The 22900-nt window shown below is 41.1% G+C and overlaps 1 protein-coding gene across 1 annotated transcript in view; it reads right to left on the bottom strand.

Moving 5' to 3' along the window:
- Positions 1–22900, bottom strand: part of LOC125483393 (RING finger protein 17-like) — a 103264-nt gene that overhangs the window by 6369 nt on the left and 73995 nt on the right. Inside the window, exons 4-7 of the mRNA XM_048598435.1 lie at positions 18393–18455; positions 13944–14060; positions 6127–6280; positions 3161–3296 (exon numbers count right to left, since the gene is read on the bottom strand). Of these exons, the coding sequence (XP_048454392.1) occupies positions 3161–3296; positions 6127–6280; positions 13944–14060; positions 18393–18455 (470 nt within the window). The remainder of the gene's footprint in view (positions 1–3160; positions 3297–6126; positions 6281–13943; positions 14061–18392; positions 18456–22900) is intronic.

The following is a 22900-nucleotide window of genomic DNA, read 5'->3' on the forward strand; positions in this document are numbered from 1 at the left end:
CTTTCCTGTCCAAATGTCTTTTAAATGTTGTAATTGTACCCACCTCTACCATTTATGGTAGCTCATTCTATATATGCACCATTCTGTGTATGAAAAGTTTGTCCCTCAGGTCCATTTTAGACCTCTCTCCTCACCTTAAACCGATGCTCTCCAGTTTTGGATTCTCCTAACCTGGGAGAAAGACCTTGGCTATTCACCTTATCTATGCCCCTCGTGATTTTATGAACCTCTCAAGGTCACCCCTCAGCCTCTGACACTCCAGGGAAAAAGCTTCCAGCCTATCCTTAAGTCAAAACTTCTCATCTCTAACATTCTCGTAAATCTGTTTTGCACCCTTTCCAGTTTAATAACATCTTTCCTATAGCAGGGTGACCAGAACTGTACGCAGTACTCCAAATGTGGCCTTAGCAATGTCCATAACTATTTCCAAACTAACAGAATTATGACCACTGGTTCTAAAAATGTTCCCCCAATAACACCTTAGTCTCCTGCCCTGCCTCATTTCCCAAGAGGTCACATTTTGCCCATTCAACTGCAGTCATCTAGATATTAATTGAGAAATTTTTCCTGAACACTCTTGAATTCCTCTCCATTGAAGCCCTTAACACTATGGAAGTCCCAGTCTATGTTTGGAAAGTTAAATTCACCTATTACAAACATTACTCTTAAAAGCTATTTGCAATCTCCCTACATATTTGCTCTTGAATTTCCTGCTGACAATTGGGGCACCTATAGTACAATCCCATCAAAGGGATCTCCCCCTCATTTCTCAGTTCCACCCACACAGCCTCACTGGGTGATCACTCAGGAATACCCTCTCAAAGTATTGCCATGATGTTTTCCTAATTAAAAACACCACTACTGCTCCTCTTCTGTCTCCCCTTCAATCCATCCTACAGCATCCATACCATCAAACATTAAGCTGTCAGTCCTGTCCCTCCCTCCGCTTTGTTTCTGTGACATCTATGATATCCCAGTCCCATGTTCCCATCCATGCCCCGAGTTCATCTGTCTTACCTGTCAGGTCTTTTTGGGTAGCACGGTGGCTCAGTGGTTAGCACTGCTGCCTCACAGCGCCAGAGACCTGGGTTCGATTTCCCCCCTCGGGCAACTGTGTGGAGTTTGCACATTCTCCGTGTCTGCATGGGTTTCCTCCCACAGTTCAAAGACGTGCAGGTTAGGTGGATTGGCCATGCTAAATTACCCATAGTGTTCAGGGATGTGCAGATTAGGTGGGTTATGGGGAATGGGTCTGGGTGGGATGCTCCGAGGGTCAGTGTGGACTTGTTGGGCCGAAGGGCCTGTTTCCACACTGTAGGGATTCTAAGAGGTCTCTTGCAGTGAAATAAATTCAGTCTTCCCTCATTCCCTGTCATACTCTTGCCAGCCTGGTCTGTTTAACTTGTTTTCTTTAGCTTCTGTATTAACCTCAACCTTCTCTTTTGTCTCACTGTTTACTAACCCTAAACACCTGCCAGAGTAGTTTGAACCCTCCTGAGTTGCTCTACCAAATCTTCCTGCCAAGATCTCAACCTCCCTCTTGTACAGGTTACCTCTGCCCCAGAATTGATCCCAAAGACCTAAAAATCTGAAACCCTGCCCCTTGCACAAGCTCTTCAACCATGTGTACGTCTGCCCCATCTTCCTATTCCTACTTTTGCCAGCATGTGGTACCGAAAGTATTCCAGAGATTACTACCTTCGAGGTCCTGCTTTTAAACCTCCTGCCTAACTCCCTATATTCGTTCTGCAGGACCTCATCCCTTTGTCTACCTATTTTATTGGTACCAACGTGTACAACCACTTCTAACCGCTCACATTCCCCTTTGAGAATTTGCTGGAACCGCTCCAAAACACCCTTGACCCTGGCACAAGGGAAGCATCCTGGAGTCTTGCTTGTGGCCACAGAAATGCCTGTCTGTGCCCCTGACACAGAGGCTGCTATCACTCGATTGTTCACCTGGACTTTGCCATACCCTGCTTTACTGCAGAGCCAGTCATGGTGCTAAAGATCTGGTTGCTGCTACCCCCTTCCCCCAAAAGGATATCCCTACCAACAGTGTCCATTGAGGAAGGGATAGCCACAGGAAACTCATGCACTACCTGCCTACCTCTCCTGACAGTCACCCATGTAATTGGCTGAACCTGTGGGGTGACCACCTCCCTGAAACTACTATTTAATCGCACTCTCTGCCTCCCGTGTCTAACTGTTGCCCCAAGCGATCCATGTAGTCTGAGAGGAGGTGCAGCTGGACACACTTCCTGCAGACAGAGTCACCCGGAACACAACTGCTCCCTAATTTCCCACATCTGACAGGAGCATACCACCCCAATGACTGCCATCTGTGCCTTTCGCTAGTGGACTTAAAGCAGAAAAAAAGCTTGCACTTATTTTGTTGCTGCTCACCCTCAACAAAGCCCGGTATTTACCCAAGCCCTCACACAGACCTTACCAGCAGCCCCGCTACAGGTTACCTCCCTTCACTGGCTGGGCATTTGCTGGTGAAATTAACTGAACCACTCTTAGGAACATAGAAAATAGGAGTAGCTCATTTAGCCCTTCAAGCCTGCTCTACCATTCAATGTGATCATGGCTGGTCATCCACATTTCTGGGAAGAGAATTCCACAGGACCACCACTGAGTGGTGCTGCTCTCAGTCCTAAATGGGCTACCCCTTAGCCTTAGATCCTCAGCAGTTCAATGGCACAACACAAGAGATGCAAAGACCTTCAGTCTACTTTGTCTATGGATACCACCACCAAACACTGATGCATAAGGCCTTCTTGACATGGAAATTTCCAGGTTAATGACTAAGTACACAAGTCTGCAGAGTTACAGTCTAGGTCTCCCTGCACTATTCAGACACAAGATGCTACAATGTAGCAACCAGAGAGAGGTCTATTTTTTGAATAAATACTATTTTCGCATTAAAAGCAATCTCCATTGTAAATATGTTCAGAAATTTTAAATAAAAGTGAGAAACAAAATATTTGTTTCCCTAACCTCTCCCTCAAACTCTTCTCATTAGGCCATGTTACTCCCAAGGTAATCAAGTTGAAGCTGCACATTTAATGAGATAATAGGCATTTGTCCATGTGAATCAGAAACAAATGTATCATGACAAAAATATAACCACTGTAAACATATTTAGCACAGATACCTGGAATCTGGTAAAGATGCAGTAGAGCCAAAGTCAACATGCTGCACAAGGATCTTTAATGGTTGAACTTTATCTAGTGACAATACTTTTGCTCTATACCACCGTCCATCACTGTATTCAGCAAGGCAAGGCATTTCTGCAAAGAAACATATCAAATCAGATAAGGTAACAAAAAACGTTTCAAATATCTGGTTCATTACCTGTAAAATATTAACATGAACAATGTCTAGTTCTGGTGTAAAAAACAAATTGCTGGAAGAACTTAGCAGGTCTGGCAGCATCTGTGGACAGAAATCAGTTAACGTTTTCGGGTTGAGTGACCCTCAGATGCTACGGCAATGGATGAATGGACACTGAGCAACTATCACCCGTCAGGGGACACTTCAGCGGTCAAGGACATTCAGCCTTCGATCTGCGTCCTCCAAGGCAGCCTTCGAGACACAACAACACAGAAGCACTGAGCAGAAACCAATAGCCAAGGTCTGTACCTATGAAGACGGCCTCGACCATGATCTTGGGTTCATCTCTACTACATGTAACCCCACCATACTGTTCTGTACTTGTAAAATCTTCCTTACTGTCTTGTTTTGACACCATCACCTTGGTAACTTGTTATGATCGCTCTATCTTAATTACTTTGTAAAGTTTTGGATTACTTGTTACTTTGGTTAGACCCTCGGCACGTGACTCTAATACCTATCATGTTATTCCAGCCAGTTAGTTTGTGTTCAGCACCACCTTTTTAAAATTTTTTGTAATTATCTGTCTGCCCTTCACTTACTATTCAGTTGTTGACACTTTACTCACACTGTTCATATGATCTTTTGATCTCTCTGCCTATAAATTCTGTGTCTGTATGCTTTTCTTTAATTCACCTGACAAAGGATCAGTGCTCTGAAAGCTTGTGATTTCAAATAAACCTGTTGGACTATAAACTAATGTCATGTGACTTCTGACCTTGTCCACTCCAGTTTAACACCAGCACCTTCACATCAGAACTGGTACTGGTTCCGGTAATATCATTATAACCTTATTCTGCGAATCAAGTTTTGGAAGGAAGTGAAGGTACTGGGCAGACAGCTGAGGGGGCTTACAAGAACTATTCCAAAAATGAAGAATTTCAGTTAATAAGACAGACTGGAGAAGCTGGAATTGTTTTCCTTGGACAACAGATAGGAAAGGAAATCGGATTAAAGAATTTAAAATTGAGACCCCCTAGACAGTAAATAGGGGGAAAATGTTCCCACTCACGAAAGGAAGTGGAGATGGGGGCACAGATCGGAAGCAATTAATAAAAGCAGCAAAAAAGTGATGGAGGAAAAGCTTTTCCACGTAATCAGTGGTTAGGGTCTAGAATGAACTGCCTCACAGCTTGTGGAGGAGACAGGTTCAATTAAGACATTCAAAAAAAATTACATGATTGTTCATTTTCAAATAATCAATGTACAAGAAGAAAACAGAAGAATGGGACTAAGCGAGATGCTAAATTGGCAAGCTGGTGCAGACATGATGGTCCAACTAGGACCTTTCACATTGTACCAATTCTGTGAAAAAGTACAAACTTAAAATGCAGAACATTGATTTCTAGAACACCTCTAAAAACAGCTGTTTCAATGGTTACCCTTTTTCATGGTCAGAATAGAAAGAGTTGCTAGGCTTACATAGCTGGAAACATCATAAATAAGGGATAAATGGCTTAAAAAGGTCAGTTTGAGGAGATGGGAACCTTTATGACTGAGGTCTCTTAGGATCATTCAAGGGAATTAGGAAATAATCGAAGTGTATAACAAATTCAGTTATAAGCCAACCTATTAAACTATTTGTTTTCATTTAAGTCTTTTGCATACAATAAAGATTGCTTAACTGAAAATAAAATCTTACGGTATTGTTTTGAGGTAAAGTATGGTATTTAGAGTTTTTTTTTTTAAAAAGTTAACAGTCCCTAAACAGATGATAAAAATGGAGTTGTCTTAATTATTTGCTTAAAATTTGTTATAGTTACTTCAATCTTGACAAAAAGAAACCCTGGTATTGAAAGAGTTCATGTTAAAAACAGCCACCATAGTCTTGTCAATTGTACAATAACTTGCATTGCAAGGTGCTGATACTCTGTCACAACCATAACCCTGAACCATAATCAAGTATAGGGTTATTCCTAATCTTTCAACAATGCTGACACTACACTGTCAAATATAAATAGCACTATTTTCTAGCAGTTTGGAGGAAAAGATAATAGGTCTTCTGTGTCAAGCTACTTACTACACAAACAGGTCAAATTTCCGAGTGTTTTCTGAACTGTTCCACTTGGACCATTTAACTTTACATCCTCTTCTGAAAAGCTGCTTAAATTTTACAAATAATGTTTGTAAAGAAACACACTAACTATCAGCAATTTTCTTGAATCCGATTTGAAAATTCAGGAAAAGTTGAAAAAAACTCTTTAAACGCAGCAAGTGTAAAAAATAGAACAGATGGTCCCGGACGTATAATGGAGGATGAGTGGACGGCAGTCCTAGATATCTCCCAGTATTACCCAGCTACACATTGAGCTTAAATAGTATCAATGTAACATATTCCTTTGAATTGGAATACAGAATAATCAATACCACAATACACAGTTCATATTTTGCTGCAATCTTTTGTCGTGAACTGGATGCTCAGTGTAAAAGATTAAACACAAATGTAAAAAGTTATACTACACATTTTAGATATTTATCATTTGGTGAGCATTTGTTACTGTCACAAAAATTTGGGATAATCAGGTTCCAGAGTTAAGTCACGTTAGACTGGAAACATTAATGCTGTTTCTTTCTCCATGTATGCTGTCAGACCGGTTTTCTTTAGTACTGCTTTTTATTTGGAATTGGAAGCATTTTACAGTAAATTTTACGTAAGTATGCTGAGGTTAAAGGTCATTTGACCTTAGAACAACGAGATATACCTACACATTAAATAACCTACAATACCTGATCTGAAATCTGAGAGTAAAGGAAGTGCCTCTGCATTCTGATTAAGCTCTCTGAGGGCTTGCTCAAGATCATCAAATTCGTAGCTTATGCCACTGTCGTCTGTGTCAGTATCTGATTCAACATCTCTCCTCGAACCAATTGAAATGTACACCTGAAAATTAAAAAAGAAACTACAAAGTAAGAGGACATTCAGTCCTAATGATTTATTGCAGTGCGCATTCTCCATACAGGCAGGGCTAATCATATGTGCCTGCTGTTTCCACATCTTATTATTCCCCTTTTCCTCTAATTACCTATCAAACCTATTCTTAAATCTTGATGTGGTCTCTGCTTTAACTACTAAGAGTCAGAGTCATACAGCACGGAAACAGACCTGTTAGTCCAACCAGTCCATGCCAAACATAATCCCAAACTAAAACGAGTCTCCTCCGTCTGCTCCCGGCCCATATCCCTCCAAACTTTTCCTATTCACGTACTTATCCAAATGCCTTTTAAAACATCTTAATTGTATCCACATTCACAACTTCCTCGGGAAGTTCACTGCACACACAAACTATGCTCTCTGCAAGATATTTGCCCCTCCGGTTTTTTACTTTCTCCTATCACCTTAAAAATGTGTCCCCTAGTCTTGATTCCCGATCCTAGGGAAAAGACAACTACTATTAACTCTTAGTTTATAAACTCGTTGCCTCTCAACCTGCTACATTCCAGTGAAAAGAATTCCTAGCCTTCCTTTATAACTCGAACCTTCCATACCCAGCGACGTCCTGGTAAATCACTTCTGAATCCATTCAAGCTTAATCCAGCAATCGTACTAAAGACTTGCACTCCAGAACTTGCCGCCCCCCTCGCCAAGCTGTTCCAGTTCAGTTACAGCACTGGCATCGACCTGACAGTGTGAAAAATTACCCAAGTGCATCCTATACGTAGAAAGCAGGACAAATCCAAGCTGGCCAATTACCGCCCCACCAGTATATTCTCGATCATGAGTCAAGTGATGGAAGGTTTCATCAACAGCATTATCAAACAGCACCTGCTCAGTGACGCCCAGTTTGGGTTCCATCAGGAACACTCAGCACTTGACCTCATTACAGCCTTGGTTCAAACATGGACAAACAGCTGATTTCCAGAAGTGAGGTGGGTGTGACAGCCCTTGATATCAAGGCTGCATTCGAAAGGGTGTGGCATCAAGGAGTTCTGGCAAAACTGGAATCAATTGGAGGCCAGGGGCAAACCCTCCATCAATTGGAGTCATACCTGACACAGGATGACAGTCGTGGCTGTTGGAGGTCAGTCATCTCCCTTCCAGGGCATCGCTGCAGGAGTTCCTCAGGATAGTGTCCTAGGCTCCACCATCTTCAGCTGCTTCAATGGCCTTCCCTCCATCATAACGTTGGAGTGGGGATGTTTGCTGATGATTGCACAATATTCAGGGCACTATTTGTGACTCCTCAGGTACTGAAGCAGTCCATGTCCAAATGCAACAAGATCTGGACAATATCCAGGCTTTGGCTGACAAGTGGCAAGTAATATTCCTGCTACACAAATGCCAGGCTATGACAATCACCAATAATAGACACTCTAACCACCACCCCTTGACATTCAATGGTGTTACAATCATCGAATCCCCCCACTATCAACATCCTGGGGGTTACCATTGACCAAAAACTCAACTGGACTCCCCACATTAACAGAGTGGCTACAAGAGCAGGCCAAAAGCTGGGAATACGGTGGCGAGTAACTCATCTCCTGACTCCTCAAAGCCTGTCCACCATCTACAAGGCAAGTCAGGAGTGTGATGGGATACTCCCCACTTGCCTGGATGAGTGCAGCCCCAACAATGCTCAAGAAGCTTGACACCATCCAGGAAAAGCAGCCCGCTCGATTAGCATTACATCCACAAGTATCCACTCCCTCCACTACCGGTAGCAGCAGTGTATACAACTACAAGATGCACTGCAGAAGTTCACCAAAGATCCTCTGACAGCACCTTCCGAACATTTCCATCTAGAAGGACAAGGGTAGCAGGTATATAGGAACAACACCACCTTCAAGTTCCCCTCCAAGCCACTCACCATCTTGCCTTGGAAAATATATCACCATTCTTTCACTGTCACAATCTTGGAATTCTCTCCCTAATGGCAATGTGGGGCAACTCACAGCAGGTGAACTGCAGCTGTTCAAGAAAGCAGCTCACCACCACCTTCAAAGTCAAGTAGGGACAAGCAATAAATGCTGCCAGCCAGCAACACCCACATCCCACAAAAATAGAGTTAAAAAAAATCCTTCCTATAACTGGGTGACCAGAACTAGACACAGTATTCCAGAAGAGGCCTCACCAGGTCCCGTACAACATCAAAATGACTTTCCAACTCCTATACTCAAAACACTGAGTAATGAAGGCAAGCATGTCAAATGACTTTTTAAATCACTGTCTTTTATGTGATGCGAACTTCAAAGAATTATGCAACTGAACCCCTAGGTCCTTCTGTTCTACAACACAACCAAGACTCTATCATTAATTGTATAAGCCCTACCCTTGTTTGTTGTACCAAAATACAATACCTCTTATTTATCTAGATTAAATTTCATCTGCCATTTTTCAGCCCACTGACCCATTTGATCAAGACCTCTTTGTAATTTGAGAAACTTCTTCACTGTATACTATGCCAACAATTTTGGTGTCATCCTCAAACTTACTAACCATGCCTTCTGTATTTTCATCCAAATCATTTGTCTTTTATATAAAAGACTACCCAGAACCAATCCTGGTGTAACACAGCTGGTGACAGGCCTCCAGGCCTAAAAGCAACCCTCCACCACCATTGTGTCTCTTGCCATTAAGCCAATTATGTATCCAATTGACAAGCTCACCCTGAAACCCATGTGACCCAACTTTACTTATTAGTCTACTATGCAGAACCTTGTCAAAGGCTTTACTAAAATCCAAATAAACAACGTCTACTGCACTACCAATCTTTTTGATAGCTTCCTCAAAATAATCAAGTTTGAGAGACACGATTTTCCTTGCAGAAAACTGTGCTATCACTAAATCAATTTTTGCCTCTCTAAATGTCCATAAATCCTATCTTTTATAATCGCCTCCAAAAATTTACCTGTAATTGAAGACAGACTCACAGGTCTATAGTTTCCAGTTTCTCCTTACAACCTTTCTTAAACAAAAGGCACAACATCTGCCACTCTCCTCCAATCATCAGGCACTTCACCCATGGTTACAGATGATGCAAATATTTCTGCAAGGGGTCTCGCAATTTTCTCCCTTACTTCCCACAACATTATGGGATACATTAGATCAGATCCTAAAGATTTATCCACATTTATAGTCTTTAAGGCCACCAAACTTGCTCTTCTGTGACGTGAACTGTTTTTAAAACACAGTTTATTTCTGTGTTCTCTAGTCTCCATTTTTTCCTCCATAATACGTTCCGATACGAAATATTAATTTATTATCTCTCTCACCTCCTGGGGTTCAACACAAAGATGACCTCCTTGATCTTTAAGGGGATCTACCCTCTCTCTAGTTTCCCTCTTGCTCTTAATGTATTTGTAGAATCTTTTTGGGTTATCCTTAACCTTATCTGCCAATGCTCTCATATTCCCTCTTTGCCTTCCTGATTTCTTTCTTAAGAACGCCCATACACTCTTTATATCGATTAAGAGATTCAATTGAACCAAAATAAAATTCTTTCATTCTTGACTAGAACCTCAATGTCTTTATTCATCCACTGTTCCTTAATCTTACCAGCCTTACCGTTCACTAACAGGAACATAATGCCTCTGAACTAGTCATCACACTCTTGAAACCTCCCACTTGTCAGACGTCCTTTTACCTGCAAACAATCTACTCCAATCAACTTTTGAAAGTAAATTTTGCCTTACTTCAATTAAAAGCTTTAACTTTTGTGGAATGTTTTATCCTTTTCCAAATTCTATTAATTTCAAAATGGTTCCGATTGCTAGACCAAAGTGTTCCCCCACTTTTACTTCAGTTACCTGCCCTGCTTTACTGCCCAAAAGGTCTAGTTTTGCTCCTTCTCTAGTTGGAGTATCCACATATTGATAAATAAAATTCTCTTGAACACATTTGACAAGTTCTTCACCATCCAAACCTTTAATAGTATGGTAGCCCCAATCAATGTTTGGAAAATTAAAATCCCCATTATTACAACCTTATTATGCTGACATATCTTGAGATCTCCCTCCACATTTGCTTCTCAATTTCCCTCTGACTATTGGGGGATCTACAGTACAATCTCAAGGCAATCTTTCCTTTTGCACCCATAAATTTTCACTGGATGATTTTTTTTTTTTTTTTTTTTTAAGAAATATATTCTCTGGTTACAGTAGTAACATATTCATTAAATCAAAAACACCACTCCCCCTCCTTTCTTGCCTCTTTCCCCATCCTTCCTGTAGCATCTCAAATCCAGAACATTGAGCTGCCAGTCTTGTCCATCTCTCAGCCAAGTAATAGTAATTTCTGTAATAGTTATGATGCCCCAATCCCATGTTCTTAAACATGCCTCGAGTTCATCAGCCTTACCTGCAAGGCCCCTTGCACTGAAATAAGTGCAATTTAGTTCTTCAGAGTTACTAAGTACTCTGACTCTCTTGTCTTTTTCTAACTGACGTGCTCTCTTTGCATTCAGAACTTTCCCCATGATTCTATTTACACTACTACGTAGAATTCCTCCACTCCCCCTCTTTCAGTATAAAATCTCCCTTAACGGAACGAGCAAATCTCCCTGCTAAAATATTGGTCCCTTTTTAGTTCAGGTTAGACCCATCCTTTTTGAACAGGTCTTTTCTATCCCAAAGGATATTCCAATTGTCTAAAAACCCAAATCCCTGTACAATACACAGCCTCTTCAGCCCTCGGCTTATTTCCTTTATCCTTTTGTTCCCTTGTAATGCTAGCCTGCTTCACAGTTTCACAGTTCAATAGATGTCCCCTGCTCTTTATTCTAAATCTCATATTCAATCTAAACATCATTGTCCACTTGTTCCATAACGGATTTCAGATACTCTATTGCTGGTGACCATTGTTGTAACTTCCTAAACCTACACTCCTTAACATTTTCATCTATCCCTCCTTATAAAATGCTCTGTAAAAGGTTTTTGGCTCATATGTTCAAATTTCTCCTGGTGCTTTGGCCACTATTGGAGGAACAGAGCACTCAAGTCAAACAGCAACTTGATAAGTGGCTTTATTCCTGGTTGCCAAGAAACAGCTACATTCACCAGATCATCTCCAACAAGAAATACACTAACTGTTTTCTATGACATTCAATGGCATTAAAATTTAGCGAATTTCCATTATTGGCATACCAGGCTGGTTACAATGTCCAGAAACTGAACTGGACTAGCCAGAAATAAACTGTGGCTACAAGGGCAGGTCAGAGGCAGGAAATTCGGCAGTACGTAACTCACACTCTGACTCACCAAAACTTCTATTTCTATTGACCTATCCTTTAACCTTTCATTTTAGCCAGTTCTGCTTTAATGTCCTCATAACTCCCTTTAAAATTTGAAATAAAGTCTAAGATCAGATCCATTCCTCTCTCGATCAAACTGCAAGAAAAATTCAATATTATCGATGCTGCTACCAGGGGTCACCTTCACAGAGATCCTTTCTTATTGTACAACATCAAGTATAGCCTGTTCTCTGGTTGGTTCCTAAACACACTGTTCCAAGAAACAATCCTGGCAATATTACATTAGCTCATCTAGGTTACGTTTGTCCATCTGACTTTTCCAGTTCTGTATGTAGATTAAAATCTCCCATGATTATTGCCAGGTCCTTCAGACAAGCTCTCATTATTTCTTCCTTCATGTTCTGATTAGTGAGGGGGCCTGTACTCCATTCCCACAAATAACTTCTGCTTGTATTATTTCTCATTTTTACTAAAAACCTTTCTATATTTTGCTCTCCTGTACTGAGGTCATCCCTCTTTACTGTGCTAATGCCACTGACTACATTGCACATTCCACATTGTCACAATTTCCTGCATGCTTCAAGATTCTGGTCCCAATCCAGGACACACTGCAGTCACATCTGTAATGGTCATCAGATCATACTTATTCATTTCAGTTTATCTATACATTTCAAAATTCCACATGCATTCAGACAGAGCTTTTAGTTTTATCTTTTTACTGTTTGTAAATTAAAACCATATCTGTTGAGTTAGGTCTTCGATTTGCATTTTTGTGGGGCCAGCACCCCATGAACTGGGGATATCTTCCATGTACTGTTTGATCCCCACATTAATCTAATTTATAATCTGATCTGCCCTACATCAATTTGCATTTTGCTCAAGTGATAACATAAATGATTCATTTTGAGGTGTTTCTTAATTTGGGTCCTCATAGTGACTATGAAGAACCTTTTTATTTGTCCTTTCTGTGTGACTGGTACCTATTCAGACTAGGATAACTGGATCCTCCTTCTCCCATTTAAGTTTCTCTTTAGCCATGACCAGATGTCCTAAACCATAGCACCAGGAAGGCAACATAGCGATCTAGATTTGCACTCTTTCTGCACAAAACTGTGTCAATGCCCCTCACTTTGCTGTCCCCTAATAGCTCTATGTTCTTTCTTAAAATGCACCATTCCCCCCACCCCATATTACTACCTGCACTATGGTGCCATTGTCAATTGGCTCATCCACCCTGTAGTTGTTGTTCTCACCCAGAAAAGCTGAAAGAACCTTAAAACAACTGAGAACAAAATCAAAAATTTAGAAAGGCTGGGGCTCTTACACTTTTGCCCTCTGGGCTCCTTCACACTCAGTCACCAGTGCCTGAACATTGAGCAAAATTATTTAACACAAGCCCAACAGTTGTGACTGCCTCCTGGTAGAAAAAATTTGGGCAACTTTCCCTCTCCTGATGTGTTAGAGTGTTTGGCATTCAGCTTCCAGCTCAAACTATGAACCGAAGCTGCTCGAACCTCAAATATTTTCTGGAAACCTATTTGTGCTGGACCAAACTGGTATCAAAGAACTCCCATTTGCCCGAAGTGTGACATATCAGCTGTCCTGACATCCTTAGTGTTCTATCAAACTATTTAACTAAATACAAAATCAAACTTAATTATGTTTTTACATATTTTATTAACCAGACCACCGTTGCTATACTATGTCAAATCTTAGGAGCAGAATCATTCTTAATCACTTATTTAATACTGACCAAATAACCAGCATCTTCGCCTGTAGCAGAGTAAGATTCAATTCCTGAGAATGAAAAAGTTTAGGAAAAGCAAAAACTAAAATAATACCACCACATTCCCTTCCACCTCTTCACATCCTTTATCACTTAACTCCTGTGTTCCAACATAGGTCACACTCGAGTGCTAAGCCTCATTAGGTTGACTTGTTACATGTTCCCAAGACAAAAGGCCTAGCTGACGCACTCAGCGAGGATTCAATTTTAGCTGATTCTTAAATTAAGCTGCTCTTTCACTGGAAGCCTTTCATAACCATATTCAAGCTGGTAACTACGAAATTTAAACTGCAGATTTCAGTTTAATGTCAACTACAAAGTAATCTAGTTTTGTACACAATAAAAGTTTAGATTTCTTAACCAACGACTGCACTCATCTACTAGCTGAGAAAACTATTCTTTTCAAAAACCTTATTTCCACTCAAAGTTCAAGTGTGTTTCATTTTTCTCTGCAGAGCCCAGAAATTTAACTAAGCCAAAAGATTCAAAAAAGCCGTGAGCCACTTTGATAGTCCTCCATTAGGTTATCTTCCACTCGAAACCTCTCTATCCAGAAATGGTAGTATGCATACCTGATTGGGAGTTTCTAGGTGCTTTACTGTTACAGGGAAAACCTTTCCAGGTAAAGGCAATAATGGATAATCATACTCTGGCACCATAAAGGTTTCAAAGCGTGAGGACAGCAAATCCTGTGAACACAGACACCCAACATATTAGATCATTGCTTTATGACCAACTCATTCCAGATACTTTCTACTGCAATTGAGAGATATTAATGCTGTAATATCAGTTTAAAGGTCCGACAGTCGCAGCAGCTAAATATAGAAAACAACTTAAAAATAATGATGCTTCTCTTACATGACCAGCATGGTGGCTCAGTGGTTAGCATTGCTGCCTCACGGCACCAGGGACACTGGGTTTCATTCCAGGCTCAGGCAACTGACTGCATGGAATTTGCACATTATCCCTGTGTCTGCGTGGGTTTCCTCCAGGTGCTCCGCTTTTCTCCCACAGTCCAGCAGTGTGCTGGTTAGGTGGATTGGCCATGCTGAATTGCCCATAGAGTCCAATAATGAGCAGGCTAGGTGGATTAGCCATGGGAAATGCAGGACAGGGATTTGGACATGGTGGTGTGCGTGTGCGCGCGCGTGCGTGCTGGATGGGATGCCCAATGGACAGTCTGAACTTGATGGGCCAAAACGGCCTGCTGGTCCCACATTGTAGAGATTCTATGATCTTATGATTCACTCTACACAATTCCCAGTGGTTTGCTCTTGTAATTATCTAAATAAAATTTCTGTTAGAAGCACTAGAACAAAAGTGACTTAAAGTTCAGCTCGTTCACTTCCAGTAATCACATGATATAAAACACACCATAATGGAGCTGTTAATTAATCCACAGGAGGAGACACAAAGCAAGGGAAACCTCAGCTGTCAAATGCTTTGGTAACCCTTAGGTCCAAAGTCCACCAGGTTCCTTTCAAGAGTACTATACTAGTGAGGCACCTCTATTCAGAATGGTTAATTTAACATTGGCCTGAATCTTCTGAGAAGTGGCGACTATCATACTGCTGCTTCACTCATAATTTACTCCTTCCCACAATAGAGCTCCAAACTTCTGACCAGGAGTTCCAAAACCAACTGCTTCATAAGTATGGAGCATAGTTTTAATCAGAATCCTTTATAGAGAAGCCAAACTCTACACACTTGACAGTACCAGCTGCCATATTCCACTGTATTAGAAAGGGCATCTGGGTGTCTTTGGATCAGCATGGATAAGATGGGCCGAATGCCCCTCTTCTTTGCTTCATCATTTCTATGGTTCTGCTGAGTGTTCATTCATTCAGCTTTGGGGATCTAAACAGGTTTTTAGTGGATTAGTGTTGGCAAGGTAACTGGGCAGGGTTTAAGTCAGTTATAGTCCAAGCTAGTTATTTAGAAACTATACAATCAGAGATGGTCCAAGCAATGATCAAATTTAAAATTATGTAAGGTTTTCTTATTAGGTGTGTGTCGATGTACCTAAATCACATGGACTTTAAGTTCCAAAAGGCGGCCACCACTATCTTCAAGGTCAATTAAAAACGGGCAAGCCCTCACGCTATGAGCAAATAAAACTGAATCCAATTTTATTCCACTAGATTCTCATATGGTTATGGTCAGCCCACCTGAACAACCTGGGATGCCCTGGATGGATTCACCAACACCAATGCTTTGTTTTGGTATTATTCTAAGTTATTACTATCACATTGGAAAAGCTGTCCACACAACGTCTTAAGCAGAAGACAGGCTTGATCTTCGTCAAACAGAACAGGTTTAATACCTAGTTACATTACATCTCAAATACAACTCGTGTAAGTTCACACTGCTACTGAAGCATTTTCACATTGCATTGGATCAAGCAGAGAACCAGAAGCAGGACTGGTCAGCTCCTCTCAGGAGCAGTCCTTTATGTCCTTCTGGGAGAACCCTTCTCATGGTGCCAATTATCCCTTTCAGAGATGAACTACCTTAGACTACAAATTTTGTCAGTCATATTCTATCACTTGTTTTTGGAACAAGTTCAATTAATCATCACACCTTCTCAATTTGATTAACTTTGTTTATTGTGTAGCACTTCACATCTTTTTAACCAATACAATAGAATCCCTACTTTCAATGCTTTATATTTTTGAGACAGACGTTTAATTAAAGAGGGGAAACTACTCTCTCAATCTCTAAGGAAACCAAGACAATCTCGGTCTAGAAACTAAAACTTTTGGGAACAGTAACTGTTTGAAAAAGAACATAGCCAGAGTTTAGATGATGATCAGATTCAGGGTTGCAGTGCAGGTAGGTGAAAAAAAAAAGAGGGTTGATCCAGAAGCTGATATATAATTTCACCAGCTATCACTGTTGCCTGAACAGTAGTAATCTAGTCCACCTGAACTGCAGTAAGCAAAGTAGAGAGATCAAACAGGCACATGCCTTTTTTGGTGAAGACTGTGCCTGTGAAACTTGGGTTGGTTGTGTGCTGCTGTTGGGTGAGAATCAGACTAAATCTTGGAAGAACAGCTGACATTTTTCCTGAGAAAGACTAGTATTGATGGACTCTGACTGAACTTGATCGCCCATATGCTGCAAATGATGAGCCAACTTGCAAGATCTGTCTTGTTGCATTTTCCATGTATTTTATAATTTACTGTAACTTGCCTATTAATTCATACAATTTCTATTCTGAGTTTCAACATACAAGTAGGCAAGATAGATAGTATTTTGTGTTTGTGTTTGTTTTATTTGACTCTTAGTTTAATCAAAATAAATTTTACTATCCATCAAATCTTGCAGCCTCATTCCATCAAGAAGTGACTAGGATTTAGGATCTTTTCTTATAAAAAAAGAACTGGTCTTGATTAAGATCAAAACACCATGCTTTGAAAATCTAGTCAAGATCTGTGCATTTTCAATATTTTCTGTTTCCATTTTGACCTAAGCAAATAACTTCAAGAAATAATATATAAATTCAATCTACATGACAATAGAGACCATAATTTAAACAATTTTCTGCTGAGCCAGGAATCCTGGCAAAATTATAATTATTGCCTACCCTTTTCTGTTTTAAGGCAATAATGAGCCTTTATTTGATGGTAGAGTACCCTACAAAGACCACCTAAAAGGTGGTACCAAAGATCAGAAAGAGAGCTAGCATCACTCATACATGATGGGATGAAGCTGCTGGTCTAAAGATGGCACTACAGGCTGAAATATAAGATACAAAACCCTGTACAATTCCAAAGTTTATTTTAGTTTGAAGTTGATCTGTCTTCTTGGCAGCATTCCTCTCCTCCTGATCTCTTAGCAGCATCTCTCTTTCACTCCCTCTATAGCCTCCCAACCTTTCCCTTACTATCAGGGAAGAAAAGGAGGCTGGCTTCTGATGCAGCACCATCACGTGTATCGTTTTTGCCCCTGCTCTCTCTCTAGCCCTGGCATCTACTGCAACTTCCTGGACCTATCAGCAGCAGTGCAGGTGGTGATGTCATCATCACTGAACTCAGCATATGCAAATGTTTACTGTGACCTGTCCTATTATAGTGAAGTAACATGTCACTACACAAGCATGGAAGCCTTTTTGTTTTGAATACTCACCTCGTTACTTAATTTGTTGCAGTCCTTGTGCATTTAGTGCTTCCCTGATTATACTAAGTATAGAATTTCACATAAATGTAGTGATAAAAGAAAACAGCAATCTATGCACAGGCCAAGATGCTGCTGGTTTTGCCCTTATAATGGTCACAAGACTCGGAGGTGCTACTGAAATAAACTTGGCAAAATAAGACTGTACACAAATAGTGGTGCACATTGCAGCCAGAGTCTGGAGTAGGACGTGGAGCTGTGTCGATCAGATCATTTTGCAGCCAAGTGAGAATATAATCAAACTGAGTTGACCATTGTACCTGGTAGAGGGGTAATGACCTGTTAGGAGACAAGATATCTTCTTACCCACTATTGCAGCCACCGTGCTGATACACCTATGATAGATATCAAGGTGAAATCAATGAAGAAGTTTGAATCTTTATGCAAATCACTACAATCCGTTTACATAATCTACAGCAAGGCTTGCCAAAATGGGTGTCAGGACTCCAAGAGTTTCAAGCTAAAGTTTTAGTGCCCTGAGATCCATTCTGTGGCAATGGCTACCACAGAACACAGTCCCTTTCTCCCCTCTCCCAACTGCCCTCAGATTCTCCCCCTGTGCGCCCTTTTCTCATAGGTCTGCTGCTCTCTAAAACACATCCCCTAACTCTCAGACCTCATTGTGGGGTTGCAACAATTTCAAGAAACAAAATGGGGTCACAGTGGGAAAATATTTGGGACACATTGACCTAAAGCTTTAAAAAAAAAAAAAAAAAATCAGCAAAGCAACGCCATAATGCAAAAATATAGTCAATAAACAACTTGGTTGAGTTTTCATTAAAAAGTGGTTACAAATAACAATTGATGAAAATCCACTATTTTGTTCACATTCTGCAACTTTTTACCTCATGCATCAAATCCCAACTTTCTTCAGTTTCATTTCCATCATTTAAATTCAGACAAAATTTCTATGAAAGAGAAAGTAAATAAGTTTATCTGTTGTTTTACATTATGTAGCACATATGCAAAAATAACTGCTAATTGTTTGCTGTCAACATGACAGATGTTAATACATAATGAGCTATATGCAGGAATGGAAAACAGAATTTAAGCTCCAAGTAATATTTAAGACCATTAGACATAGGGGCAAAAATTTGGCCATTCGGCCCGAGTCTGCTCTGCCATTCAATCATGGCTGATAAGTTCCTCAACCCCATTCTCCCGCTTTCTCCCCGTAACCCCTGATAATCAAGAACCTATCTATCTCAGTCTTAAATGTACTCAATGACCTGGCCTCCACGGCCTTCTGTGGCAGTGAATTCCATAGATTCACCACTCACTGGCTGAAGAAATTTCTCCTTATCTCTGTCCTAAGAGGTCTTCCCTTTACTCTAAGGCTGTGCCCTAGTCTCTCTTACAAATGAAAACATCTTCCCAACATCCACTCTGTCCAGGCCATTCAGTATTCTAAGTTTCAATTAGATCCCCCCTCATCCTTCTAAACTCCAATGTGTTTAGTCCGAGTCCTCAAACGTTCCTCATATGTTAAGCATTCCATTCCTGGGACCATTCTTGTGAACGTCCTCTGAACCCGCTCCAGGGCTAGTACATCCTTCCTGAGATATGGGGCCCAAAACTGCATGCAATATTCCAAATGTGGCCTGACCAGAGCCTTATAACACCTCAGGAGTACATCCCCGCTTTTATTTTCAAGTCCTCTCAAAATAAATGCCAACATTGCATTTGCCTTCCTGACCATTGACTCAACCTGCAAGTTTACTTTGAGAGAATCCTGGACTAGAACTCCCAAGTCTCTTTGCACTTCAGACTTCTGAATTTTCTCCCCAGCTAGAAAATAGTCCACACTTTTGTTCTTCTTACCAAAGTGCATGACCTCACACTTTCCCATGTTGTACTCCATCTGCCACCTCTTTGCCCACTCTCTTAACCTGTCCAAATCCTTCTGCAGCCTCCCCACCACCTCACTTTGTATCATCTGCAAACTTAGCCAGAATGCCCACAGTTCCTTCATCTAGATCATTAATATATAAAGTGAAAAGTTGTGGTCCCAACACTGACTCTTGCGGAACATCACTTGTCACCGGCTGCCATCTTGAGAAAGACCCTCTTATCCCCACTCTGGCTGTCTGGCAGAAAGCCAATCTTCCTTCTATGCTAGCACCTCGACTCTAACACCGTGGGCCCTTATCTTACTCAGCAGGCTCCTGTGCGGCACCATTTCTTTAGGAATGAACAGGCAATGCTAGTGCCTACATCCATACAATTATAAGTGAAATCACAATTTTATGTCTGGGTCTAACCTTTTTCCTGGTCTGGCACTAACCTCTTTCCTAGTCTGGTTACAAGTACATTTGCAAAATACAGCTTGGGATTCAAATATTTGAGACTGCTAAAACAGCCTAATAGTGCTTTGAGATCTGTCATCACTCTTCATTGTGACAATCTCAAAAGTCTCAATGAACACTTATCCATAAGATTGTAACAATTTTTGTGAAGATCCCATCTGCTTTTAAACAGACTCGATGTGAATTCTATAACGATGTTGTGTGTTCTGGGAAAGTGAAACTTTCTATCTATCCTAGCTTAAAACCATCACCAGCAACAGAGGCACACTCATGGAATTACATCCCAAGATGCTTTAAAAGCGGTTCAAACCAAACCACTCAAGGTCCTATAAGATCAAGTGACCAAAAGATTCTAAGGAGTATCTTATATTGTGTTAGGTGGTTGGTGGGGCATAGAGGCTTTGGGGATAATTACTGAGCTTGGGATCTAGGCCGCCAAAGGCATGCCATCCTTTGTGAAGCAATTCAAGGTAAGAAATCGGGTCAAAGGTTTTTTTTTTAAATTAAAGTATTATAGTACTAGAAAGGCTGTCGAGAGGAAAGAGGAAGGCGCCAGTGGAACATTGAAACACAGTCAGAATTCTGAAATCAAGACTTTTTTTTAAAAAAACCAGGCAACAATCTAGCTTGGTGTAGACAAACACGAAGAACAAACAAGGCTGAATGCGAGTTACTGGCAGTGCTTTAGAACAGCTCAATTTTATGGTGTAAAGTGGGAATCTGGCAAGGGCGGCACAGTGGCAGTGGTTAGCACTGCTGCCTCACAGCACCAGGGACCTGGGTTCGATTCCACCGTCGGGCCACTGTCTGTGGAGTTTTCACGTTCTCCCAGTGTCTAAGTGGGTTTCCTCTGGGCGCTCCGGTTTCCTCCCACAGTCCAAAGATGTGCGGGCTAGGTGGATTGGCCATACTAAGTTGCCCGTAGTGTTCAGGGATGTGTAGATTAGGGAGATGCTCAAAGGGTCAGTGTAGACTTGTTAGGCCAGGGGGCCTGTTTCCATATGTAGGGATTCTATGATCTATGAGAGCATTGCTGTCAGATCTGCGAAGTATTTCTAGCACTGTTTACATTTCAGAACATTGATTCGTGCCTTTGTTACCTCTAGACTTGACTATTCTAGTGAAGGATCAGTGATGTCGTCCCAAGTCAGGATGGTGAGAGACTTGGTTGAGAAATTGCCCGTGACAATGTTCCCATGCACGTGTTGTATTTGTTCTTCGAGGCGGTAGAGGCTGTGTGATCGGAAGGTGCTATCAAAGTTGTTGATACATTGCATCTTCAACACTATTGCCACTGTGCAATGATATTATGCACTCATTTGAAAACAGGTGAGCTCGCAGTGTCAGAATTTGTAATCTGATGGTCAGCAGACACTTCCTTAACGTCTGCACAAAACTACAGATGAGGAGGGATACTTGACCATGGTCAGTCAGATAGGATGTCACTTGTGACTTTGATTAGTGTGTAGCAGATACAGAAACATGATTTTGTTAAGTTTAAATACAGAGTTATTTTGGAGGCAGACGGAGATTTGGGATGCAACAGCATGCTTAAGGACTTGAAAGAGAATAAAGTTGAAGATGGGTTGGCAGTTTGAAACAGCAGCGGGTTCAAGGCTTTGTTTTTTGCACAGGAGGTTAATAGTAGGTTTGAAAGGGGAGTTGTGTGAATTGTTAACATCATCTAACATGCAGGCCTTGGAGGGAAATTGAAAAGTCTGCCATTTGTTGGGAGTAGGGTCAAGAGAGCAAGAGGTAGGATTCTTGACAAGATGAGCTCCAAGAGGGCATGTGGAAGATTACAAGAGAAGCTAAACACGCAAGTATAAACTTAGGGATTTAGAGGGGAGACTTGACTTTGCAGTTTAGAGAAAAGGCTGGAAACAAAGGATAGCTGTTTGAATGATGTAACTTGAGGTAATGAAGTTACTTGTTACTGGAGATGAACATAAAGGAGACAGCTAAGGAGGGTCAAAGACAACTGTTTATTGTGGAAAAGAGAAGATAGGAGTAATCGGCATCACAAAATGATAGCAAGACCTAATAATGCTTTACGTAGTCCAACCAAATCTGATAACTATGCCTAACAGCAGGTCTCTGCCATGTATGTTCAAGTCTACATTCTTTGCTCTGCAGGGAGTAAAAAAAGGCCTCCTCTGGCAGAGATGATCAAGCAGAGACAGAGACAGAGTAACAGAGGCATGGGGCAATCAACAAACTGACTGCCAATATCCCATATTAATTTAGTCCTTGAACTGGGCAAACCAATTAACTCATCCGTGCGATAGCAAGAACTACAGATGCTGGAGTCAGAGAAAAGAGTGTGGAACTGGAGAAACACAGCAGGCCAGGCAGCAGAGGAACAGGAAAGCTGACGTTTTGGGTCAGGGCCCTTCTTCAAAAACTCATCCATGCACTGTTTTTGTCCACAAGCATTTTACATTTAAGGCATGACTTTTTACATTATGTTGGAAGTTTCTCCCAACCAACTTACAAAATACTCATTTATTTCAACATGTGCATCTTAAAAGGCATCTTGACCATTACGTGGATAGGCTGAAGCTGGGACTGTTCCAATTAAAAGCAATTGAGGAGATTAGATGGGCGTGTGCAAAATCATGAAGCATTTGAACAGAACAGATAGAGATAAACTGTTCTCATTGTCCTCTGTCCTTTGAGTCTTCTGACATGGTTTAAGATGAATGGCCAGGATCTAGAGTGGACTGCCTGTGTGGTCAAGGCAGATACAATCATTGCTTCAAAAAGGAAATTAGATAAATGATCAGAAGACATTCACAGGGCTACAGGCAAAAAAGGTCAGAAGTGGACTAGGCAAGTTGCTCAGACAGCCAGTACGGATAGAACAAACCAAATAAGAACAAAAGAACTAGGAGCAAGAGTAGGCCATTGGACCCTACAGCTCCACTTATCTACCCTCTCGCCATAACCCTTAATTCCCTTACTGTTCAGAGAATTCTCTCTCTTAGCTATAAAAACATGCAATGAGGAAGCCTCAATTACTTCACTGGGCTGGGAATTACACAGAT

This window comes from Rhincodon typus, chromosome 6 (genome assembly GCF_021869965.1).
Source record: "Rhincodon typus isolate 14 chromosome 6, sRhiTyp1.1, whole genome shotgun sequence".
In the NCBI taxonomy this organism is placed as follows: Eukaryota; Metazoa; Chordata; class Chondrichthyes; order Orectolobiformes; family Rhincodontidae; genus Rhincodon; species Rhincodon typus.